This window comes from Psammomys obesus, unplaced genomic scaffold (genome assembly GCF_907164565.1).
Source record: "Psammomys obesus unplaced genomic scaffold, mPsaObe1.curated_primary_1811, whole genome shotgun sequence".
Lineage (NCBI taxonomy): Eukaryota > Metazoa > Chordata > Mammalia > Rodentia > Muridae > Psammomys > Psammomys obesus.
The window spans coordinates 3,220,097-3,247,799 of NW_026594184.1; the positions used below are offsets into that span (position 1 = coordinate 3,220,097).

The window sequence follows — 27,703 nt, forward strand, 5'->3', positions numbered from 1 at the left end:
CCTCAGAATTACTAGGAAATAAATTCATTTTCTAATTACAAAAATAGAGCTATTAGTTATAATGGCCAGTAAGTACATGAGAGCTCTGGTTCCAAGGTGAGTATGTTTGCTCTACAAGCATTGCCAGAGTGTTTTTCTGAATGTTTGCTAATGACCTGAATGGAAGTGAAAAAACCCTCCCAGTTCTCCTTAAATGCATACCTTCACTGGCTGCAGAAGCCCGAGTCATTTGAAAACATTATTCCTTTTCTTCACCCCCCAAAGACATTTATCTGGAAAATATGAGGTAAAAGCAAGAAAATGCTTTCACCTCAAAACAAATAGCCCAATGCTTACTATAGATATAGTCAGCCTCAATATAGATAATCTCAAACTGAGGATCAGCAGATTCCTAACCCTCAAAGCAAGCACTGGATACAAAGTTCATCTGTAACCTTGGTGTCACAAGGATCCTGAGAGTTCCCTAGCTGGCCAGACTAGGTGAAACCACCAGTTTCTGGTTCAAGAAGAAACTCTGTCTCCAGGCAATAAGGCAAAGAGAACTAGAAGACATCCAAAGTCTTGCTCTGCATGTACATACATGGACATATTTATATATGAATAACACACACACACACAAATGCTACATTCCCCCTCCCCACAGTGCTGGGTAAAAACAAAAACCTTAAACATGCTATCACTGAGCTACATTCTCAGTTACTCTCTTTCACATAGTGAAGAAATTATCAATACCCATTCTTCAAGTTGCACATATTTTTTTTATTTTTTCATTTTATATTAAGATTAGTTGCAGTTGCACTTAGTTCATTTCTTTTTTACTTTCGTTTAGACTGAAAAAATAATTGTACTGGATGCATGAGGTACAGTATGATGTTATTTTTGTATAAATGACAATTGTGAGTATCAGTGGAAACCATTTTTAAACTGAGATCTTCAGTTCTCAATACTGGTATACTCACAACACAATAACATGTCTAAATGAAAACCATCTAGGAGCTTAACAAACTGAAAAAAAGAAGAGGAGGAGGAGGAGGAGAAAAGAAAAGCAACTCAGATACTGAATCATATTATTCCCATGCTGACCTGCACTATTTTTATTTTTTATTTTATTTTTTGGTTTTTTGAGACTGGGTTTCTCTGTGTATCCTTGGCTGTGTCCTGGAGTCACTTTGTAGACCAGGCTGGCATTGAACTCACAATGATCCACCTGCCTCTGCCTCCCTGAGTGCTGGGATTACAGGCATGCACCACCATGCCTGGCTTTATTTCTATTTATAAAGCTACATTCCTCCAAAAAAATTTTGAATTGACTTACAAAAAACTATTTTTCCAATAAGGTCATTACAAAGTGCCTGAAGAGTAAGTCTGACATAGTAGGGATTCAGGATGTTCTTTTAAAAATTGATAAGTATATCACAATATCCCAAATCTACAGTAAAGTTCATCACTGGGCCCCAAAACTAACACAGATCTTTCAGGCAACTGTAAATAAATAGGAAAACTATTGAATTACATTTCTTTCTCCTTGATCAAAGAAATAATTTGACAGTTAAGCACCTGTCTTGTGAAAAAGACTGGACTAAGACACTGAAGAAGAAACAAAGGGGACCTAGCTTAGCTCCAAAGAACTCATGGAACTCAGTCATGAATGTCAGTCTCATCTTCCTGAAGTTGAAGAGCCTCAGAAATGGCTGGTGGGGATGATTCTAGGACTTGAAGCCTATTGAGGGTTTTGGAAAACAGAAGAGGAAGCAAAGGTGACCAAGATGATGAAGGGTAGCTGAGAAGAAGGAAGAGCAAGTTTAATAGGGAGACTTAGGATTTCCCTGAAGCATCACTCATCACAGTTCTGCTTTTGCATTTTGTGGAAAGCAGAGCAGTTTAAACCAAAGAGTATCATAAAATGGAATAATTAATTCTCTCTTAGGCAGAAGAGCCTTTCTCTATTACCCACCACCCACACAGACACATTGTAGGATGTGACTTGTTCATTACATTTCCAATTTAGTTTGGTTTCAAACACAGTAATATTGGAGCTAAATTATTTAAAAAATTAATAGTTTGCCTAAATAGGGGATTTCTACTGTCCTTTTGTGCCTCTCTCTTCCTTTTTTCTCCTTTCTTGTTTCCCTTCCTTCTCCACCTTTTATGATCTCTGACTTAAAGCAACATCATTTCCTTTTTACCTGTTTCTTTGGTGGAAGATTAGAAAAATTGGGAGAAAAATGAGAAAAGTGTGTTAAAATGTTTTGTTATTTCAAACATGAAATAGATGTCATGTGCCATCAAATCAAGACATCATAAGTTTGAAGAAAAGAGCCTTGATTCTCTTGACAGGTCACTTGTCCATTAACACATTCAAATTATAGTTATGGAAGTCATTGTCAAAGCTGACATTAGCTGAAAGCTACTGAATACTTAAAATACTTATTTTCTTCTTTTGAAACAGTTTTTAAAATATTCCAGGAACTTGACTCTGTCTGTCTGTTGTTACTTTTATGTTTTGTGATAGGGTTTCATGTAGCCCTGGATGGACAGGAACTCATTATATAGCCAAAGATGACCCTGAGCTTGTGATGTTTCTGTTGCCAACACCCAAACTCAGGAATTACAAGCATGGGTCACCATGCTCAGCTTATCTTTCCTGTTTGTGAAAAGAAAGCAGTCAGCTGCCTAAAATGGTTCATATCTTGGATACTGATGATTTTAAAGAGCCTCAAAATATCTTATTTTGAATACCGGACATTGCTGTCCAGGAATGGTCATAAAGATGGGGAAAGTGCAAAAGATGGTAATGACTTAAAACACTTAAAGATATAGCTCATAAGCCTGAATAGATACCCTCCTTAAAAGTATATCTTCAGACTGCCTCTTAGTATCGTTCTATCTCTTTTCATAGATGTTTTTTCAAACTAAATTGCAGTTACTGAGGATTTTTTAAAGTGTCAATGCATGGATTTTCTTTATTAAAAATTTTGTCTTTCTATGTTTATACTCCAAGAATTCTAAATATCATGGAGTATTTGAATACGTTATCAACTGAACTATATATATATATATAAAATCATATATATGTATATATGATTATATATACATATATATGATTTTACTGGAGTAGACAGTCATGTTTTCATAAAATCCTTTGAATAAGAATGACATCCTTATCAGTAATCATGCTTCTAATAATACTTTGATTGGTGAGCTACCTGTGTGCTATCAACTCAATTCCCAACATTTTAATACAAATTTACATTTAAATTTTACTAGATTATTTCCTAAATTATTTAAAAATAATATTTAATGGTAGCCAGGGAGAAAAACATTGAAGGGCCTAATATAAGACAGAAGTTCACAAAATGCAACATTTATAGACTATCCAACAACATTTGAATGAAGAACAGTTCTATGATTCTCAGGAAAAGAATTCCATTTGTAATAAATCTGCAGTATATCGGCCTTCAAATTTAGGCTAAAATGTGACTGAGTGAAGGGAGTTTACATATAATTACATAAAAGTTTCATCCATAAAGTGTTTCTCTTTCACTGAATAAGTATTATCTATCTATCTATCTATCTATCTATCTATCTATCTATCTATCTATCTATCTATCTATTTATTTAGCTACTTATTTATTTATCTTTTTGGTTTTTGAGAGAGGGTTTCTCTGTGTGCAGCCTTGGCTGTTTTGGACTCGATTTGTAGACCCAGGGTAGCCTTGAACTCACAGAGATCTGCTTTCTTGTGCCTCCCCAAAGGGCACAAGTACTTTTAAAGACCCAATTGTGTGCTACTCACAAAAAGATATGATAGTAAGACAGTACCTAATGCTAAACAAATTAAAGAACGCAAAGGAGAGACCTTTGCTGAAACTTCACTTAAAATTTTTTTTTGAGACGGGGTATCAGGAGGTCGCTTAGGTTGTCCTCAAAATTATGATCCTTCTGTCTCAAGCTCTCAGTGCTGGGACTGCAGGTATATGAAACCACAGCCAGGCTAAATTATGTGAGGTGTGTGTGTGTGTGTGTGTGTGTGTGTGTGTGTGTGTGTATGTGTGCATGTAATATATGTGTGGTACATGTGCGCACAGGTTTGGAAGGATGCACATGTGTACACAAATATACAGAGGACAGAGTTTGATGTCAAGTGCCTTCCTGAATCACGGCTTTATTTTTTTTTTCACTTTTTTTTAAGTTTTATTTTTCTTATTAGTTACATTTTGTTAACTCTGTGTCCCAGCTGTATCCCGCTCCCTCATTCACTCCCCAACCCCACACTCTCTCCCTGGTCTCCTCCCTTCCCCCTTTCCAAGACCACTGATGGGGGGGACCTCCTCCCCTTTCATTTGACCCTGTTTTATCAGGTATCTTCAAGACTGGCTGCAAAGTCCTCCTCTGTGGCCTAACAGGACTGCTCCTCCCTTGGGGGGTGGGGAGGTCAAAGAGCCAGTCATTGAGTTCCTGTCAGAAATAGTCCTAGTTCCCCTCACTATGGGAAACCAATTGGTTACTGAGCTACCACGGGCCACATCCGAGCAGAAGTTCTAGGTTATATCCATTGATGGTCCTTGGTTGAGTGTCAGTCTCAGAAAAGACCCTGCGCCCGGATATATTTGGTCCTTGTAGAGCTCCTATCCTTTCCATATCATACTAACTCCCCTTCTTTTATATGATTCCCTCTACTCTGCCGAGGGTTTGGTTATGAGTTTTAGTGTCTGCTTTGAAACACTGCTAGGTAGAGTCTTTCAGATGCCTTCTGCGGTAGACTCCTGTCATAGGTTCAATGCACATCCCATTTGTCTTTCTAAATAAGGATTGATCATCTTACCCCATGTCCGCCCTCTTGATTATCTTCTTTAGGTGTGTAGATTTCGTTATGTTTATCATATCTTGTAGGTCTATATAAGTGAGTATGTACCATGTTTGTCTTTCTCCTTCTGGGATACTTCACTCAGAATGATCTTTTCTAGATGCCACCATTTGCCTGAAAATTTCATGATTTCCTCCTTTTTGATTGCTGAGTAGTATACCATTGTGTGAAAATACCACAATTTCTGTATCCATTCCTCTGTTGATGGACACCTGGGTTGTTTCCAGGTTCTGGCTATTACAAATAAAGCTGCTACAAACATGGTTGAACACATGTCCTTGCTGTGTACTTTAGCAAATTTTGGGTATATACCTAGGAGTGGTATAGCTGGGTCTTGAGGTAGCACTGCTCCTAACTGTCTGAGAAAGCGCCAGATTGACTTCCAAAGTGGTTGAACCAGTTTACATTCCCACCAGCAATGGAGGAGGGTTCCCCTTTCTCCACAACCTCTCCAGCATGAGTTGTCACTTGAGTTTTTGATCTTGGCGATTCTGATGGGTGTAAGGTGAAATCTCAGGGTTGTTTTGATTTGCATTTCCCTAATGGCTAATGAGGTTAAGCATTTCTTTAAGTGCTTCTCTGCCCAAATTTTGTTTATGAGTCTCATTATCTGCTTTTATACATGCTGGGTAGAGTCTTCTAAAAATTATTTCCTTATTTTTAAAATTTTATTTACTTATTTTTATTAATTAGATCACTTTGTAGCCCCCTCCTTCATTCTCTTCCAAACTCACCCTCTCTCCCTAATCTCCTCCCATGCTCCTCCTCTAGTCCACTAATAAGGGAGGTCCTCCTCCTCTTCCATCTGATCCTAGCTTATCAGGTCTCATCAGGACTGGCTGCATTGTCTTCCTCTGTGGCCTGATAAAGCTGCTGCCCCCTCAGGAGGAGGTGACCAAAGAGCCAGCCATTGAGTTCATGTCAGAGACAGTCTTTTTTGCCATTACTAAGGAGCCCACTTGGACACTGAGCTGCATGGGCTACATTTGTGCAGCGGTTCTAAATTATCTTCATGCAGGGCCCTTGGTTGGATTATCAGCATCAGGAAAGACCCATTTGCCCAGAATTTTTGGTTCTGTTGCTGTCCATGTGGAGTTCCTGTTCCTTCCAGGTCTTTACATCTCCCCCTTCTTTCATAAGTTTCCCAGCATTCTGCCTAAATTTGGCTTTGAGTTTCAGCATCTGTTTTAATACCCTGCTGAGCAGAGTCTTTCAGAGGCCCTCTGTGGTAGGTTCCTGTCCTGTTACCTGTTTTTCCCTCTTCAGATGTCCATCCTATTTGTCTTTCTAAATGAGGATTGACCATCTTATCCAGGGTCCTACTCCTGGCTTAGCTTCTTTAGGTATACAGGTTTTGGTATGTTTATCCTATAATATTAGATTCTAATATCCACTTATAAGTAAGTATATACCATGTGTGTCTTTCTGCTTCTGGGATATTTCACTCAGGATAATCTTTTCTAGTTCCCACCATTTGCTTGAAATTTCATGATTTCCTTGTTTTTAATTGCCAAGTAGTATTCCATTCTATAAATGTACCATCATTTTTGTATCTATTCCTCTATCAGCATCTGGGTTGTTTCCAGATTCTGGCTATTAGGAATAAAGCTGCTACAAACAAGGTTGGACAAGTGTCCTTGTTGTATACTTGAGCATATTTTGGATATGTGCCTAGGAGTGGTATAGCTAGATCTTGAAGTAGGACTATTCCTAACTATCTGAGAAAGCACCAGACTGATTTCCAATGTGGTTGTACGAGTTAACGTTCCCACCAGCAATGGAACAGGATTTGCATTTCTCCACAGCCTCTCCAGCATGTTTTATCACTTGAGGTTTTGATCTTAGCCATTTTGATAGGTGTAAAGTGAAATCTCAGGGTCGTTTTGATTTGCATTTCCCTGATGACTAAGGACGTTGAGTATTTCTTTAAGTGTTACTCTGCCATTTAATGTTCCTCTATTGAGAATTCTCTGTTTATCTCTGTACCCCATTTTTTAATTGGATTACTTGATTTGTTACTTTTTATGTTCTTGAGTTCTTTACATATTCTGGATATTAGCCTTCTGTCAAAGTATCAGTATTTGCAGATGATATGATAGTATACATGTGTGACCCCCAAAAATTCAACCAGAGAACTCCTTCAGATAATAAACACCTTCAGAAAAGTGGCTAAATACAAAATTAACCCCCCCCCCCAAAAATCACTACCTTTCCTGTATAGGAAAGAGAAAAGGGCTGATAAAGAAATTCAGGAAACTACACAATAGCACCCTTCACTAACAACATAAAGTACTTTGGGGTGACTCTAACCAAGAAAATGAAAAAACTTCCTCAAGTCTCTGAGGAAAGAAATTGAAGAAGATATCAGAAGATGGAAAGATCTCCTATACTCATACATCAGGAGGATCAACGTAGTAAAAATAGCCATCCTGCCAAAAGCAATCTATAGATTCAATGCAATACCCATCAAAATACCAACACAGTCTTCACTCAGAAAGGCAAACGGGACAGACATTGGAAGACAGAGAAAACATGGAACAGAACATGAGCCTACCACAGAGGGACTCTGATAGACTCTACCCAGCAGAGTATTATAGCAGATGCTGAGACTGATAGCCAAACTTTGGGCAGAGTGCAGGGAATCTTATGAAAGAAGGGGGAGAGAGAGAGACCTGGAGGGGCAGTAGCTCTACATGGAAAGCAACAGAACCAAGAAATCTGGTCTCAGGGGTCTTTTCTGAGACTGATACTCCAATCAAGGAGATAACCTAGAACCCCTGCACATATTGTAGTACATGGCAACGCAGTCTCCAAGTGGGTTACCTAGTAGTGGAAACAGGGGCTGTCTCTAACATGAAATCAGTGGCTAGGTCTTTGATCACCTCCCCGTGAGGGGGGAGCAGCCTTACCAGTCCACAGAAGAAGACAATGCAGCCAGTCCTAATGAAACCTGATAGGCTAGGGTCAGATAGAAGGGGAGGAGGACTTCCCCTATCAGTAGACTTGGAGAGGGTCATGGAAGGAGATGAGGGAGGAACGGAGGGTTTGGAAGGGAATAAGAGAGAGTACTACAGCTGGAATACAAAGTGAATAAACTGTAATTAATATAAAAATAAATTACATTTAAAAAAGAAAAAAATACCAACACAATTCTTTACAGAACTTGAAAGAACAACTCTCAATTACACATGGAAAAACAAAACAAAAACAAAAATCTAATAGCTAAAACAATCAAGTACAATAAAATATCTTCTGGAGGTTTCTCCATTTCTGATCTCAAGCTGTACTACAGAGAAATAGTAATAAAAACTGCATGGTACTGGCATAGAAACAGAATCGTGGGTCAATGTAATTGAACAGAAGACCCAGAAATACACCAACATACCTGTGGATACTTGATTTTTGACAAAGAAACCAAAACCATACAATAGTAAAAAGACAGTATCTTCAACAAATTGTGCTGGTTTAACAGGATGTCTACATGTAGAAAAATGCAAATAGATCCATATATATTACCCTGCATAAAACTAAAGTCCAAGAGGATCAAAGACCTCAACATAAAGCCAGACACACTAGACCTCTTAGAAGAAAAAGTGGGGAAGAGCCATCAACTCATTGGCACAGGAGACAACTTCCTGAACAGAACAGCAACAGCACAGGCTCTAAGAGCAATAATCAATAAATGGGACCTCATGAAACTGAAAAGCTTATGTAAAGCAAAAGACACTGTCTTCAGAACAAAACAACAGCCCAGAGAATGAGAAAGGATATTCACCAACCATTTTTTGGAATAGGAATTGTGTCTGCATGTATGTCTGTCCATCATGTTCGTCCCTGGTGTTTACAGAGGACAGAAGAGGTTGTCAGATACTCTGGAACTGGAATTTACAGATGTTTGTGGATGCTGGAAATTGAACTTGGGTCCTTTGCAAGAGTGATCTTATCTACAGGGAAATCCTAACAGAGCTCCAGTCTAAAAACTTCCCTAAGTGGTTACCATTGGGTATAATTCTTAAATGTTTATTAGTGTGATAACCCAATGATATTCAAAATGATGTTGTCTTAAAACTCTTTGAAATGAATTCTTCACTTTTAAAAGATTCAGTAATTGTAAATTAGTCCAAGCAACCTAATTTCAAGTTGAAGACATGATTCATGGGCTACAACAGATTGATAAATATGTACCCAAATGGCTTCATCTGCATGTCCAACACCCTTTATGACCTTCTATTACCACTGCCATTACCTGATTCAAATACCCCCACACACACAGAGAGAGAGAGGTAAAAAAAAAAAAAACCCTGGATTTCTCACTGCTACAAAATATAGCTTACAGTCCTAACTCTGTACTGTCTCTGTTTGTGCTGAAGACAGAACTCAGAGCCTTGTACATGCTAGGCATGACTCTACCATAGAGTCACATTCTTCTTCCAGCTCTCTCAATTTTAAGGTCACTCCTCTCCAATTTAACCTCCATGCTCCAGCATGTCCAAACTTAACACTCTTCTTAGACACACAGCTTTCGCCTTCTGACTTTGCATAGCTTATTCCTTCTGCCTGGAATATCTGCCTATCCCTTCTTCAAAGACTACTTCAAACACCACTTCTTCCATGTCTGTGTCTTTAACCTCTATAGCTGGACATAATCCCAGTCCTCTCATTCCTGTAGACTCTTGTAACTGTGAGATAACACATGGCTTATGGCACGTGACTAAGAGGCCTGTACTAAGAGATCAAGCAGGAGTCATGTCTTCCATAATTTTGTGCTCTGCATAATACTGAACCCAATCAATGTCTAACAAGTAAGATGTTTAAGTATGTGTTTATTAACCCAATCATGTCTTTGAAAGTTTAATTCATATACAACTTCTAGTGGATATAACAGAATGTTCAGCATTAAATAACCCCTAGCATTGATAAAAATTCGGTTAACGAAACTACAAATAGTCTTCCAAAGTACCTGTTATCAAAGGCTGTTGTTTGAAGAGAAACACAGGTGATAAGATTTTCATGATTTACTTGAGGCCACATAGTAAGACCTTCTCAGAATTGTTAGTCTAAGAAAAACATTTTCTCTATGTATTGTCACTTACTGATACCATGTCACATTCCAAATAGTATAATGGTTACATTTGTAATTCACCAAAGAAAGAAGCATTTATGAAGACTGATTCTCAGGATTCCTTGTAATACTAAGACAGTGCCCCAAAATGAAATCTTTTCTTCAATGGAATGTGCCGGTAGAATGAAATGTCCAATTTCCATGTTCTTCTCTTACATTTATGGTTAAATTTGTAGCAAATAAACTAATATAATATTTGAATATGGGAGATTAGTGAAATATCATAAAAAAGAATGAATTTTTTTCCAAAACTTTTTTTTCTATTTGGGGATAGAACTTGGGGTCTTGCATGTGTGAAACCTTTGCCTTATTATCTAGCTTCAGCCATTTGAACTTATTTTCATATAAGGTCCTTTCTTGGCTATTGAATATGAATAAAGCAAGAAAGTGCAAAAACTGCAAACTATGCTATCAGAAAAGCTAGAAAAAATTAAGTTCACCTAAGTGATATCCATAAACATTAACAAAGCAAAAATAACTTCTGAGGTTAGGTATTTATGAAATGTTTAATTTCACAGTGTTCCCTAAGATGTTAAAAATCCTGAAATTGTGGATATAACCTAAAACCCCTGCTCAGATGTAGCCCATGGTAGCTCAGTACCCAAGTGGGTTCCCTAGTAAGGGGGATTATTTCTGACATGAACTCAATGACTGGCTCATTGAGCTTCCCCCTACCCCCAGGGAGGAACAGCCTTGCTAGGTCACAGATAAGGACATTGCAGCCAGTCCTGAATATACCTGATAAGCTAGGGTCAGATGGAAGGGGAGGAGGACCTCCCCTATCAGTGGACTTGGAAAGATGCAGGGAGGAGATGAGGGAGGGAGGGAATGATAGAGTGGGCTACGGCTGGGATACAAGTGAATGACCTGTGATTAAAATAAAAAAAAATAATAAATAATAAAAGTTCTGAAATTGTTATTATTAGTGCTATTATCCTTCACAAGTAGGCTCATGAACAAAGGTTTCAGGACAATATGACAATGTAGTCTGAAAACAATCTCATCTCTGGGTAAAAGGTTAGTGATAATACAATGCTGCCCATACAAACCATTTCAGGGCATTAAAAAGCTAGATAAATTGTGTGAACTCATAGAGGAAAAAATTTCTGAAGCCCAAAACAGGGGTGCACACCTGTGTTCCCATCACTTGGAAAGGCTAAAGATGGAAGACTAGAAGTGGAGGCCACTCAGGGCTACACAGTAAGACTCTGTCACAAAACGAAACAACAGAAAACACAGGCTACAAAAACAGATCACTGGCAGAACTGGCTTCTACCTGCCAGTTGATTCCATTCCCAGCAATGCTAAAAGGCGACAACACAATATGTGCATTTTTGCCTGTGGAAAATTTAGAATATTGCTACTATGTAGTTTGTTGGCAAATTGTGGCTGACTCACAAGTTATGCTTTGGTTCAGGGAATTTGTTGTATTTAACACAGTTATATTACTATGGGCTCTATTTGGAAAGTACCCTCACTGTCTATTCTTTACCCCTAAGAATATGGGTAGGAACAAAGGTTAATTTTTATTCCAACTTCTAGAGTTTTAAAAAATGTCCATTTATTAATAGAAAACTTCCAGTTAAAGGCATACATTTAATAAATGCCTCTGACAAAATCATAGCTGAAAACTAGTTCTTTTTTAATGTGGAAATTTATTTCTTACATTTTTATTTATTTATTCACTTTACACCTGATTACAGGCTCCTTCCTCTCCTTCCAGTTCCTCATCACCCTCCTGCCTCAGCCCACCCCCATTTTCCCCTCTCCTTATCCTCAGAAAAGGGGAGGATTGTCTTATCTGGCCTTGATGGGAGAGGAAAAACTATTTCTAATGGATGGCTCTTATATGTTCTTTAACCATATAACAGATTAGGCATGACAGTCTATCTCCAGTGATTATGTGCTTAAATCCAGATAGGTCAGATTGTTTAGAAAATAAAACATTGATAAAAATGGAAACATTTACTGATTTTTTTTTCTGAGACAGGTATTCTCTGTGTAGCTTTGGCTGTCCTGGACTCACTTTGTAGACCAGGCTGGCTTCAAACTCACAGTAATCTGCCTGCCTCTGGCTCCCTGAGTGCTGGGATTAAAGTCAAGTGCTACCATGCCCAGCTATTTATTGACATTTTAAAGAGAGCAACATCAAGACAACAAAAAGCATAAGTTAAATATATAACTATATCTGGCAGTAAACTTGACCTTGAGTAAAGTAACTGTCAGTATAAAACACTGAAGTGTGCAAGGCATGCTGGCCCACTCCTTTAATCCAGCATTCAGGAGGCAGAGACTGTGGATTTATACTGTGAGTTTCAGAATAGCTAGGAATACATAGAGAAAACTTTTCTAAAATTAATAAATTAGTTAATTAAATTAATAATAAAAGAAAAACCAAACAATGTTGAAACTTCAAACAGGATTACAAATCCAGATTATACAACAATAATCGCAAAAACAGACTTTAAAAAACCAAAATATAAAAAAATCAAAACATGGATTACATAGTTAAATATACACAGAAAGGTAAAAAGATAATGACCACAGACAGCTATGATTCCTCTGAAACACATAAGCTGGTAAGTTGAAGATCAAATGATAAGATTTAGAGAATGAGGTACAAGGATGGTACAAGCAGAAAGTTCATCTCTTGGCCAGGGCGGGGGGTGGGGGGGAGACGAACAGTAAGTAAATGATGTTCTGGGTACAATGTCATGTTCCTAAAAAAAACTACCTCCAAGGAATAGGACAGTAGCCTACCACGGAGGGCCAATAAAAGACTCTACCCATCAGGGTATTAAAGCAGATGCTGAGACTCATAGCCAAACTTTGGGCAGTGTGCAGGGAATCTTTTTTTAAAATTATTTATTGTTTTATTAATTACAGTTTATTAACTTTGTATCTGAGCTGTAGACCCCTCCCTACTCACCCCTCAATCCCACCCTCCCTTGATCATCTCCTCACATGCCCCTCCCCACATCCACCGATAGCGGAGGTCCTCCTCCCCTTCTCTCTGATCTTAGTCTATCAGGAATCTTGTGAAAGAAGGGGGAAATAGAAAGACCTAGAGGGGTCAGGAGCTCCACAAGGAGAGCAACAGAATAAAAAAATCTGGGCCCAGAGGTCTTTTCTGAGACTGATACTCCAACCAAGGACCATGAATGGAGATAACCAAGAAGCCCCGCACAGATGTAGCCCATGGCAGCTCAGTCTACAAGTGTGTTCCCTAGCAAGGGGAACAGAGGCTGTCTCTGACATGAACTCAGGGGCTCACTCTTTGATCACCTCCCCGCTGAGGGGGGGGGTAGCCTTACCAGGCCACAAAGGAGGACAATGCAGCCAGTCCTGATGAGACCTGATAGGCCAGGGTCAGAGGGAAAGAGAGGAGGACCTGCCTTATCAGTGGACTGTGGAAGGGGCAAGGGAGGAGAGAAGGGAGAGGGGGTGGGTTTGGGAGGGGACGAGGGGAGGGGACTATAGCTGGAACACAAAGTGAATAAATTGTAATCAATAAAAAATAAAAAGTACATGTAAAATTACGGTTTAGAAAAGGACAGTATTTGCAATGACTTCATAAAGCGATGCTAACAGAAACAAAATTATTTCCATATTCCCCTAACATGAAAGAGTTTCTTCATAACCAGAAGTTGAAATATAATATACAGTTTAATTTCAAATTTTCAAGTTTCTTCTATCACAAGAAAATGGTATAATCAAAATTTCAATTAGCAAATACATTCTTGACCTACCCTGAACTATGTCACTAAAGTGCCTAATTGCAACTTGGCTGCATGTAGGAGAGAAATGGGCATGACCTATAAAGCATTTTAAGTAATGTCGATTAGAGTTCAATTTTTTAAAAATCCATTCTTAGGTTAAACAACTACTACAGTGTTTGCAGGTGATTGATGACAAATAACACAAGTTAGTCAGGGCACTTTACTAGTAAGTACATAACAGCATCAGACAGCATTATGAAAAAAAAAAAAAAAAACAGCCACCAATGCGGTTAGCTAACCCAACAGTACAGTGTTTGGGGAAAAAAAAATGGACACAGGCACACAGTTCAGTGTCCTGATGCTTGGGAATGGAGAAAGCTATCATCATGTTAGATAACTTTGTAACCAACATTATCCAATTTCTGTTCTCCATTTTGGAACAAACAGTCTAAATGATTAACAAACTAGAGTATGAGTCAGGCTTTGTGGCTCATATCAGTAGTCTCAGCACTTGGGAGGATGAGTCAAGATAATTGTTGAGAATTAGAGAAAAGTTTGGGCTACTTTTTAAAAATTCATATATTTTTAATTCACTTTTCATCCTTGTTGTAGCCACATCCCTCTTTCCCTCTCAGTCCCACCATCCCCCCCACTTTTCCTCAGAAAAGGGGAGCTCCCTTTCCCATCCAGCCCAGCTCATCAAGTTGCATCAGGACTGAACATGTCCTCTTCCCCTGTGGCCTGGCAAGGCAGTCCTGCCAGTGGAAAGTGATCAAAAAGCTGGTCAGTGAGTCAGTGTCCGATAAAGTCCCCCCCCTCCTTTACTAGAGGATCCACATGAGGTTTAAGATGCCCGTTTGCTAAATCTTTGTGTGGTGGTGGGGGTAGGTCTAGTTCATGTATGGTCCTTGGTTGATGCTTTTGTCTCAGCAAACCTTTCTGGGCCCTGGTTAGTTGGCTCTGTTGTTCTCTTTGTGGAGGAATAATGTAGGAGAGAGGACATAGAGAATTAAGAGGGTAGAGATCAGACCTGGGGAGAGAAAGGGATAGAGAACAGAAAGACTGTAGAGATAAGTAAAATGTGGGTGGGGTCATCTCTGTGACAAGCTGGATACCTAAGTCAGGGTAGGCTTCTGGAGGATATGAGCAACACTCAAGCAGAGACTCCTAGTAGTAGAGGCCATAGAGACTGAAGAGGGCAACCTTGAGCTAGACTAGTCTCCTATCAGGGGGAGGGGAACACTAACCCACCCACAAAAACTTAAACCCAAAATTTACCCTGCCTACGAGATGTGCAGAGATAAAGATAGAACAGGTAGAGCAGAGATAGAGGGAATGTCCAACCAAAGAGTGCCAACTCCTGACACTATGAATGATACTCTGATAAGCTTGCAGACAGGAGCCTGACAGAGTTGTCCTTTGAGAGGGGCTACCCAGCAGTGCCTGAAAATAGATGCTGAGACTCACAGCCCAAACATTGGGCTATGTGTAGTTAGTCTTATGGAAAAGTGGGAGGAAAAAAAATAGGACCTGGAGGTGACAGGAGCTCCAACAGAAGACCAACAGAGCCAACTAACAAAGGACCAGAGTGGCATGTGGAGCCTGCAGCATCCACCAAGGACCATGTAGGAACTGAACCTAGGCCCCTACAAAGATGTAGCAGATGGGCAGCTTAGGTTTCATGTGGGCTACTTCTAAGGTCCTGTCTCAATGTACAACCCCAGAAGAAGAACCTCGCATGAACCATAAACTTTAATTTAAATGCCCTTTTGATATTTGCTTCTTTTTTTTTTCTTCTCAGTTGTAATAAAGACTCAAATGATTAGAATCATCAGGCTCTTCAGATAACCTTGTAGTAATCTTGAGGAATTAACTTTCTCTCTCTTATTAATTCTTCAGTTTTCTCATGGTAAATGGTAAGCATTTTTAATTGAATAGTCTTTCAGCAGCCAAACTGTTCCTTTCCAGTTTTGTTTTAAATGCCATGGACAAAATAACTTCTTTAAATTAATTGTCTGAACCACTGAGTCCTTGGGAACCAGCTGGGGAAATTTAAATTAAGTCCCTACTTTAGGAGCTTTGCTTAGTGTTAATTTTTTATTTTAATAATTTGTATTATGAGTAGAATGTAAGTTGCTGACACTACAGGGAACCTGGGTGAAGAGTATATAGGAGGTGTTTCCATTATTTTTGCAACCTTTCTCTAAATCTAAATTTATCTCCAAACAAAAAGTTCAAATAAACTGAGTCTGTTTGGTAATGATCATGAATGTAGTCTTCATTCAAAAGAGATTTTTGAAATGTTCCCCCAAAGACTGTTATAGATGAAGGGGTATTCCTTTTTGAGGGCAATATTGAAGAAGATTTTTTTTAAAGAAAACTGTTTTCCATGACTCTCAGAAAGACAGCCTTTACAGAACAAGCAAATCTCTTTGCTTGAGCTCATACATGATTCTATGTCTTGTGTAATATTTGGGGTCGTGTTGCTAAGAGTCTGACATCTGGCAAGCTGTACATAAGTACACATGGATGAGCAAATATTCAATCAAAATAGTCTTTTTTTTTTGTGGGGGCCTGGAAATAAATCCCAAGGCCTTGATCATGCTAGGCAAACAGCCACTGTGCTACAGCCTTAGCTCCAAATCATTTATGTTTTTTTTTCCTTTTTTATTATTATAATTTATTCACTTTGTATCCTGGCTATCGTCCCCTTCCTCATTCCCTCCAAATCCCACCCTCCTTCTCTCTTCTCTCTCTATGCCCCTCCCAGAGTTCACTGATAGGTGAGGTCTTCCTACCCTTCTGACCCTAGCCTATCAGGTCTCATCAGGACTGGTTGCATTGTCTTCCTCTGTGGACTGGCAAGGCTGCACCCCCCAGGGGGAGGTGATCAGAGAGCCTGCCACCAAGTTCATGCCAGAGACAGTCCCTGCTTGCAAGTGAAAACTGCTGTGATTAGTACTCTAAATATAGAACATATGTATCCTATGGCCAATAATTACTTACAAGGATAGAGTTATATTTGTATGACGAGTTTTATTTGTCATAGTTTCATTGTGCTTATAATAATATATGAAGTCTGAAGACATTGTTTAGAGGTTTTTTTATGTGCATTACTCTCATAGTTCCCATCATTTAGGAAAATATATTGCCTGACATAATTTTCCTGTGACTATCACTGTTCTTATGGCCTAACTACAAAGTAGTTGTTATAAAACTCCCCAAAGTAGTGATTGTGACAGGTAGACATAATTGCTGTTAATCTGTTGTAATAAAATACTAGTTGCATTTATATATTTCCTGAACCTCAGGTAGCTATTCAGGATCACATATGTTTCAAGAATACAATGGAAGGTTCAAGATATGCCTGATATTTTTGATGCAGGGTAAGCTGGCTATGAAAGCAATCACAAACAGACAATCATTTGTTAACTCTAAGGGGGAACTCATTGAAAATGCCAATCTAAATCAATGACAATGTGTAATATCATGGAATCAGTAAAGAATGGGTTAGACAATGTCAAAGCGAAGTTTTGAAATAAATTTGCCAAGAAGATAAGGGAACTGAGTAAAAAACAGCTGCATAGTAACATGATACAGCCTTCACGGGCTAAATTCCTGTCTGAAAATGGTGCAACATCTACACAATGGAGTATTACTCTGCAATGAAAAATAAGGAAATCATGAAATTTGCAGGTAAATGGTGGGACCTGGAAAGGATCATCCTGAGTGAGCTGTCCCAGAAGCAGAAAGACACACACAGTATATACTGACTCATATAGACATATAACACAGGATAAACCTACTAAAACCTGTACATCTAAAGAAACTAATCAAGAGAGAGGACCCTGACTAAAATGCTCAATCCCCATCCCGAAAAGCAAAGAGGATGGACATCAGAAGAAGAAGAAAACAGGAAACAACCTAGGAACCTGCCACAGAGGGCCTCTACCCTGCAGACTATCAAAGCAGACGCTGAGACTTATGGCCAACTGTTGGGCAACATGCAGGGAATCTTATGTAAGAAGTGGGAAATAGTAAGATCTGGAGAGGACAGGAACCCCACAAGGAGAGCAACAGAACCAGAAAATTTGAACACAGGGGTCTTCCCAGAGACTCATACTCCAACCAAGTACCAGGTATGGAGATAACCTAGAACCCCTGCACAGATGCAGTCCATGGCAGCTTAGTGTCTACGTGGGTTACATAGTAATGGGAAGAGGGACTACCTCTGACATAATCTGATTGGCCTTCTCTTTGATCACATCCCCCTGAGGGGGGAGCAGCCTTACCAGGCCACAGAAGATGACAATGCAGCCACTCCTGATGTGATCTGATAGACTAAGATCAGAAGGAAGGAGAGGAGGACCTCCCCTGTCAGTGGACTTGGGGAGGGGCATTCGTGAAGAAAGGGGGAGGGAGGATAGCACCGGGAGGGGGGTGGAGGGCCTTATGGGGGGATACAAAGTGAATAAACTGTAATTAATAAAAATAAATAAATTAAAAAAGAAATGGAAATACAATGAATAATTTTAAAAAAGATGCAGCATTCAGGTAGTTATGGGCACAGGCCTTCAGCACAATGCATGATCATCCATTCAGCTCATCCTTCCTCTTTTCATGACCTCCCGTCATTATTGGTGAGAATAGGACAGTTTCTATTGTAACCTTTATGTAGGCAAACAACCATCACCTGTTAGAGTAGCTAGTGCGAGTGGAACACACACACTTGCGCACACATGCACACATACACACATGTGTGACTAAAAGAACCCACAGACTACAGATGATCAAATGATTGCTTAATTTATTTAGCCATCGACGAACAAAATAGTACACAGATAAATTCAGTGAAACTCCAATTATACAAATTGAAGAGAAGCAACAAATGTGTCAGCAATCATTCAGGTGTGCTTTTTGTGTGCTGTGATAGGAGTACAACCAACATAGGTCAATTACCATCATCTTAGCATAGCTTTCATGCATATCTCGGCTATGCAACATAAAAGAAGAACTACAAAGTTCTTTTGTGCAGATATGAAACTCTGGTGAATGTTCTATCTAAACAGCAAATTAAATAATTATGTAAAAGGCTTTGTATATTTGAAATATTGAGGTTTTCATGAAAATAAGTCAAAACTGTAGGAATTATACAAATCATCTTTATCTACTGCGACTGGTCATCAAGATTTTTAACATAATGACTAAATTTTTTAAGAGCAATGGATCTGGAAAAGTTTATAGCATATGAAAATAATTAAGTGATTTATTCATATTATTTTCCTCAATGTATTTACTTTATAGTAAGTACTCTTTTGCTTTTAAGAGGAACATTGACCTGAAGAATTATCAAAGATTACCGAGATCACACATCTCACTCATTCTCTGATGTCTAAAAGGACAGAATCTATAGTCCACTATGAATGCCCTATCATAGGTTCACATAGAACAGAACAGTGATATATGTAAAGTATAGGACTAAAATCACTCTCATAGCAATAGATTTGAGCACAAGTGCTTGCAGCACTTAGTAATAAGGTCTACCTAAATGGAACCTTTTTAATAGGTCCTCTAACAAACATTCATTAATAGTAAGAAGATATCCTTATGCTTGATTCACTTTGTAGTTATACTTTTTGTTTGTTGTTTGTATTGTCTCTTTGGTATCTCCATAGACACTGTAAAAGTTAGATAGTGAAGGCATTATGTCCTTACTAAAGACAAAATCACTCAAGGTTTGAAAGAAAAAGATGCTGAATGATCAGATTAGTAGGGCTGGGACTTTATTCTAAATCTCCAGAAGCAAGATGAAAAAGGGCCAAGTGCAATACCTAGACTTGCATGTGCTCTGGGTGAAAGGCACTTCTACTTAACTAGCTCAGTGCTTGTTTTTGCCTTAGGGCACAGCCCAGGCGGGTAGCAGTAGACTGAAACTAATACACAGAAAATGACCACCAATCCAGCATGAAATGTGCAAAAAATTAAGAAACAAATGAGCTCTTTTTCTTAGACAGGGTCTTACTATGTTGTGCTAGCTGCTCTGGAATTTGCTCGGTATACCATGCTGACTTCGAACTCAACAGAGATTCACCTGACTCTGCCTCCTGAATTTTGGGATAAAAAGTGTATGCCACCAGGCTTGGGCAAAAACAACCCTTTTAATTATTAGATCTGCTTCAAATAAAACTAGTTCAGAGTTTTACCTTTTGTAAATACCTTTTGTCTTACCATAATGAGTCTCCATTATTGAACTGGAATGGCCCACAATGAAACCAAGCAACCAAGAAATAAGTAAAACTACATTTTATGTTGAACATCCCTAACTTGAAAAACCAAAAAGCTCCAATATAATGTCATAATTGGAAAATTCCATACATGACCTCATATTGCATTCAAAGAACAGATGAACTAAAATATTGCATTAAAATTACCTATGGACCATGTACATATAAACTTTACTCTTTCCGTATATATTTATGTATTATATATAAATAAAATTATACACACACATATATGAATTTCCTGTTTAAGGTTGGTGCTCATCCCAAGGATATGTCATTATGTACATGAAACTATCCTAACCCTGAAGAACTCTGAACTCTAAATCACTTCTGGTCCGAATTCTAAGAATCATTCATAGGAAAGCATTTGAAAATGTATTCAGAGTAAACTAACACACAAAAGAATGCACCTAAAAATGTTAGTGAGGTAAAGCTGATCATGATGACAGTCACATAATAATATCATGAAATTTTTTAAAACTCCTGCTAAAACTATTTCATTTGACTGAATCTCATGAATCATTTCAAATGCATGATGACAAATGTATTAATTAAACCAAGAATCCATCTACACTTTTTGCTTCTCTGCTTTAATTTGGATATTCTTATCCTTACTTAAAGATATTTATGAATAAAACATAAAAATGAATACATTCTCAAGATACATAATGATTTATGTCCTACTGTATATAGCATCTCACCAGTCCTCATATTTTACTATATTTAAGCTTGACAACCTTGGCATTAAGACTCTCCTGGTACTTACAAATTAGAAGTTGTTCACTTGTGTGTTTAAGAGGAAAATGCAGGGAGGTTACTTTTATAACAATATGCCTTGTCTTCCTGAACAGTGAGGTTTTAACTTAGATGCTCTGTCTGACTTTATCCTCTATGAGTTGACTGGTCCCAGGCATTTACTGAGACCATAGTTTACTACCATGCATAATAAGCTATATTTATAACATAATCCATCAAAGGGTTTCTTTGTTGCATGAGAATTTTGATCACTACATCAAAAATCCTAATTCTCTGAGCTGGAGAGATGGCTCAGTGATTAAGAGCACCAGTTGCTCTTGAAGAGGACTCAGGTTGGATCTCAAGAACCTACGTGATGGTTCACAAGCATCAGCAACTCTAGGTGTGGGGAATTTGATGCCCTCTTCTGTCCTCCAATGGTACCAAGCATACACATGTTGCACATACACACAGGCAGATGCAACATTCACCGATTAAATAAAACAAAATTTTCTAATAAAAAATTTAAAGTCTAAATTCTGTATAGAAACTAAAACCCAATGAGATAGTAAATTAGCCAAGTGTGGTGCTAAATGCCTGTAATCTCAGCAACTCAGAAAATAGAGGCAGAAGGGTTACTAAAAATTCAAGGCTAGCCTAGTCTACATAGTATGATACAGACCAGACAAACATACATATAGAGAACATGCTTAAACTTCAGCACATTTACCTCAGTCCTACAAAATTTTATGAGTTTTCATTTTATAAAGTGAATCTATCTTGATCAGTACACTTTACTAGAATGAGCCTTCAACTGGCTTAGTTAAGTACACAGAAAGTTTACATCTTGTTGTAACCCAAGTAACACATCATTTTATGATGTTATTAATTTTACTCTTTTCTAACACACCTTCTTTTCAAATGTCTAGAAATCAACACATTAAAGGAATTATGTGCACGCACATGACACTCACCTTCAGTGAATCAAAACAGGCCACCACACGGCCATTTTCCACATGGCACACTCTTGGCGGATGGGCAAACCTGCACTCTGCATCAGCTCGAGAGCAAGTTCCTCTCTGAAATTCTCTACAGACTTCTAAAGTCAGCCACTTGGTATCACGAATTAGAGCAACATTGACAGCTGTCATACTGAAAGCAAAATGGTAATTAAGTGCACCTTCTTTCGGACAATAATATGACTGTGGATGGTTCAAGGAGTCTAAGTGAATCTGAACCAAATGTGAAGTGAGAGCAGGTTGCTTTGGTGGAGTGTGTTTGTTAGCACTTAGGTTCTCACTGAAGCCACGTCTGATCTGGTCAAACACAAAAAAGTCACTTATTCAGTCAACGTTGTATCAGAACAACCAAAAATCAAATTAGAGACCAAGTCCTAAGAAGGCAACTATAACGGTTAAGATATTGACTGCTATATTTTGTTGCTTTGCTGAATTTGCTTCAAATAACTGGCAGACTTTCAAAAGAATTCTATGCTGCCTAGTTGATGTTTTCAATTATTCTTACAAAAAGCATATGTTGCTGGCTGCCCTTCAATTTGTGGAATGGTCTCAAATCAGGGAGAGAAAAGTCTATCTCCCCAATTCTTTGCTCTGAAGAATAGAGTTGGGAGGATGCTACAATCTAAAAAATAGTTTTGTAAAATCAAGGGGAGGGAAAATGACTAAGAAAACTGAGAATGAGAGAAAAATTAAACGGGCAAGTTGCTGACAGTGAACTACAAGCACAGCAGGTTTTATAGGGGCAGGAGTGGGGAAGGGTGTGTGGGGAGAGGGCTTGGAAAGAGAGCTCTAGAGTAGAATCCAAGCAGCAGAGTTTTCAGAAAAGGCACTTTTCAGAACCTGCAAGAAAAAAATAAATGAAATTAGCTAAAACACTACAATGCTTCCTTTCCAACTCTAGACTTGAGGAGAAGAGTAACTGTCTCATGTAAAACAGGAGGCAGCTACACACTGAGATTGCGGCACAGCACTGTAAGCTATGTTCAGTGAAAGGCCACTTCCCAGTGTTAGGCGTCTTAGAGTAAAAGCAGCAATTGTTTAGATAATTTGTAGTGCATAACTGGGCAACATCCAAATCTCTTCAAAATTATAGTTTGTTTTTGGTATGTTCAGAGTAAAAATTAATTTTGCTGTCCACTGTGCAGAAAATGTCATGGCAGCTAGTTTACTTGCAAGAGTCTGGTTTGTAGAGGCTATGGGAATCTGTCTTTAAATGAAAGTTATCATTGTCTGAGTGCAGCCTCTAATATTTGTTTTCAAAGTTCAGAACACAGGAATTTCAGAGCAACATATACTGCTCTGAAAGGTAACATGTATGCATGGGAAACATATATATGAAGCAGTCATAACACAACTAGGTGAAAACTTAATTCGTATGAAGTAAAATGGGGAATGGAAATATAAAATGTGCTTTCGATTTTAGAAAATTCCTTGAGCAGATGGGACTGTTGTTCCTGGATGTACTTCTTGGGCTATTTCTTAGTCTTTATGAAAGGAAGATTTCAACACACACAAGTAGATAAGATAGAAAGTACTGCTAAGCAATATGTTAGGTATGATATTATGCAGCTTGAAGATTTGCAGTTATCCCACTGTCAGCCAGCATCAGTGGCAAGCAATTCAGCTGAAAAGATACATGCAAAGGTAATTTGCCAATGATAAGCCATGCACATAACCTGAAGTAACAGTAAAGCAAAAGTCAGCTCTGAGTAGCCAGCGAGGCAACTATCTTGTTAACATCATCTAAAGAGGACTTAAAAGTCTTGAAAATCTTTCACTTAGTTTTTGAACATATTTAACCACTTTTTGTTTGTCTTTTCCACAGTCCAGAGGAAAGTCAACATCACTGAACTTTCCAGTTATCACTGGGAAATTAAATGCCTAGGAATGCAAGTAAGCTTATCTAGCTAGCCACAGTGGAGTTTCTAGTCCCCTTCTGGAACAGTTAATGGCTAATGGTAAATGTGAAATTACGGTTAATTACTCAGTAATGGGCCTCAAGGCATTGTGTAGGCTTTCAACAGAAGCTCTAGGACTCCTCTCACTGCTCTGAGTGTCCCTTCACATCGTGTTACATGTACAACCATGTTCTAAAGTTTTTAAGTTGTTGGGCAAATGAAAACAAAGTATGGTGCAGTGGTTATGACAAAGTTATGATAGTTCCTCAACATGTGAGACTTATATTAACTAGCATTTCAATGCCTCGGTTATATCTGAAATAATGGGAGGGGGAGAGGATTCACTCAGTCCTGGTGCGACTTGATGTACTGAGGTGGGTTGGTGGGGGCTCCCCTCTTCTGAGGATTAAGGGAGAGAGGATAGGGAGAAGAGGGAGGAAGAGTGGGACCAGGAGGACAGGAGGAATTGGGGTTATAATCAGGATGTAAAGTGAATAAATTAATTAATTAATTTTTAAAAACTTCAAATTCTGGCAATGTTTACAAAAACACTATTTACAAATGAAAAATGTCAAATAAGCCTACCAACAGATAAAAGGATGAACAAAATGTAGTATATCTACATAATGAAATATTATATTGCCTTTTAAAGGAATGAAGTGTTGACTCGTGCTGTAACATGGATGAATTTTGAACACATTGTAGTAAGAAAACAAGCCAGATATCATGAATCCATTATGGAAACTGCTTATAGTAAAATCCACAAAAATAGAAAATAGATTACTGGTTAATGAGTATAGGGGCCTCCTTTTGGGGTAATAAAATAATGGTTATTATGTTCATACAGTTTTAAAACAAGCAATAACCTATTTACTGAATTGTGTACTTTGTTACTGTTTTATTTTTATTTTTTTTTGACACAGTGTTTCTCCATAAATCTCTGGCTGTCCTGGAACTCAGTATTTTAACCAGGCTGGCCTTGAAATCACAAAGATCCATCTGCCACTGCCTCTGAAATGCTGGGATAGGAGTGTGCTACCACCCCCGACAATTGTCCACTTCTAAATTAAAATATTGGACAGTATGTTAAATATGGCCTAATAAAGCTATAACATTTTTTTAAGTCTAAAGAGACTCAGCAGCAGCAATAACAAAACTATATAAAGAAAAAAAAAAAAAAGCAATCTTACTGAGTAATGGGATTGGCTATCCCAAGCTTTATTGTATTCACATTGGACATTGATTCTCAGCACTGTTAGTTAATTAAGTATTTCCAAGAGAAAAGCCAGTTCACACATTGTGCACTGGAAAGTGCACTGTAAGAGTGTGCTCCAGAGTGTGTAAGTTTAAACTCACACTTAGTCCTACACCTAAATTTCATAGGCTGCCTGAGCATATATGAAAGAAAAACCACAAAAAGTATATTTATAAGGGTTCAGGATTTGCTCAGAACATAAAAAAGTGAAGATCTGCAGAAAGACTTTTCTACAGAGGACCATCATATAGAAACACAGATAGGAATTTTAAATTTTAATTTTGAACTTACATAAATGAAACAGGAACTGGCCTCAAGCCATGCACTCTATTCAACATCAGGAGTGGGAAAATGGGGATTTTTGTTTGTTTGGTTTTTTGCCTATGACCTTGGACAGGACCTTGGTCAATTCCTTCATATGGTTCTTCCTTCAGGGTGAAAAAATTTGGGGAGCTGGCTCAGAAGAAATGAGGTACAACACAAAAGGAATTGGTGAAAATGTGGAGTTCTCTCATGCAGCTGTACTTGAAAGACCAAGCATAAAAGACTGCCTTTCCTTCTACTCTTAAAATCACTTAGTTTGGGAGACAGTAAAACTTTAGCCTCAGTGCTTTATATCCAAGCAACAAGAATACTGTTAGGTCTTTTTATAACCTTTCTACTTTTTTAATTAATTACAGTTTATTAACTTTGTATCTCAACTGTAGCCCCTTCTCTCGTCCCCTCCTACTCCTACCCTCACTCCCTTTTCTCCACCTATGCCTTTTCCCCAGTCCACTGATAGGGGATGTTCTCTTCCCCTTCCATCTGATCCTTGTCTATCAGGTCTCATCAGGACTGGCTGCATTGTCTTCCTCTGTGGCCTGGTAAGGCTGCACATCCCTCAGGGGGAGGTGATCAAAGAGAAGGCCACTGAGTTCATGTCAGAGACAGTCCCTGTTCCCATTACTAATAGATCAAAAACCTCTACATAAAACCAGACACACTAAATCTGTTAGAAGAAAAAGTGGGGAAATGCCTTGAGCTCATTGGCCCAAGAGACAACTTCCTGAACAGAATACAAACAGGCTCTAAGATCAACAATCAATACATTTGGACCTGGGAAACTGAAAAGCTTCTGTAAAGCAAACGACATTGTTGTCAGAACAAAAAATGATAGCCTACAGACTGGGAAAGGATCTTCACCAACCCTATATTTGACAGAGGGCTAATAGTAAGAATATATAAAGAATTCAAGAAGTTAAACAGCAACAAATCAAGCAATCCAATTAAAAAATGGATTACAGAGCTAAACAGAGAATTCTCAATAGAGGAATATTAAATGGCAGAGAAACACTTAAAGAAATGCTCAACATCCTTAGCTATCAGGGAAATGCAAATCAAAACAACCCTAAGATTTCACCTTAAACTCATTAGAATGGCTAAGAGCAAAAACTCAAGTGACAACACATGCTGACGAGGATGTGGAGAAAGGGGAACCCTCCTCCATTGCTGGTGGGAATGTAAACTTGTATAACCACTTTGAAAATCAATCTGGCAATTTCTCAGACAATTAGGAATAGTGCTACCTCAAGATCCAGCTATACCACTCCTAAGCATATACCCAAAAGACGCTCAAGTATACAACAAGGACATTTGCTCAACCTTGTTTGTAGCAGCTTTATTTGTAATAGCCAGTTTGGCCTTTTCCGATGGAAGGGGCATGCGTGAAGAAGGGCGAGGGAAGTTGGGATTAGGAGGGGAGGAAGGAAGGGTTTATGGGGGGGGGATACAAAGTGAATAAAGTGTAATTAATAAAAGTTAAAAAAACAAAAAAAAAGAATGGATATATGATGGTCTCAGAAACTGTACAATAGAAATTTAATTTTTGAACACATCTTTTTAAAAAATCTGAAGTCATTGTATTTAAAGATTTTACAAATTTTAGGATACTTACGTAAAAATTTAATCTCTCTGAAATCAGAATTATTTTTATAATTGAAAACTTATTAAATAACATATCATATTCATCATTAAAAAAGAAAAAAAAGAGTTCTTAATGCAGAGCATGAAATTAATGCATTTGTTATATTTCAGTTTCCACATGCTTGGATTGCACTGATCTTTGGATCTCTCAAAAAAACTGCAGTTTTTGGTTGTTGTTAGGCTCTTCCTGAAGTGCTGAGAATGGAACCCTAAGACTTTCTCATGCTATCTCAAAATACTCTAAGCCATGAGTGATAGCTGAAATATTCTGATGAAAGAAAGGAAACTCATAAAGTTAAACCATTTGTTTGACATTACTAAGCTCTGAGTGGTTGAGCCATGACTCAAGGCAGTATCTTCTGACTCCAAGTCTTGTGCACAGATCTCAACAGAGGGCATTTATCTCCCCTGGGAATCTCAAACGAGGAAAGCTAGTCATTTTGTGGTATCATTATGCTTCCTTCACAACATTCCATTCTTGCCTGGTATATATCATACCTTTCACAAAATCCCCAAGTTGTGCTGAACCAACATGTATCCAGTATCTGCAATGTGCCAGGCACTGTTGAGGATACTGATAAGATCTCTGGCTTTGTGGAATTTCCTATGTTCGTTTAGATAAAGAACTAATCTAAGATCCAGAGTTCTGGAGAGATTCTATTAGAGAGTCTAATATCTATTTCCAACCAGTAGACATTAGGTATTGTGAATTCAACACAGTCTTCTAACTCACCATAAATGGAACACCAGGTACTATGGCTTAATTAATACTCTTAAATCCACCCTTGAACACTTGCAGAGAAGTGAGTCATGAAGACAAATAATAAGGAATTACTCACACT

General features: G+C 38.3%; 1 protein-coding gene across 1 annotated transcript in view; it reads right to left on the reverse strand.

The window, feature by feature from the left end:
- Window positions 1-21,956, reverse strand: part of Mbnl3 (muscleblind like splicing regulator 3) — a 71,236-nt gene extending 49,280 nt beyond the window's left edge. Inside the window, exon 1 of the mRNA XM_055618082.1 lies at window positions 21,699-21,956. Within this exon, the coding sequence (XP_055474057.1) occupies window positions 21,699-21,875 (177 nt within the window). The 5' untranslated portion in view covers window positions 21,876-21,956. The remainder of the gene's footprint in view (window positions 1-21,698) is intronic.
- Between the last annotated feature and the right edge of the window lie 5,747 nt (window positions 21,957-27,703).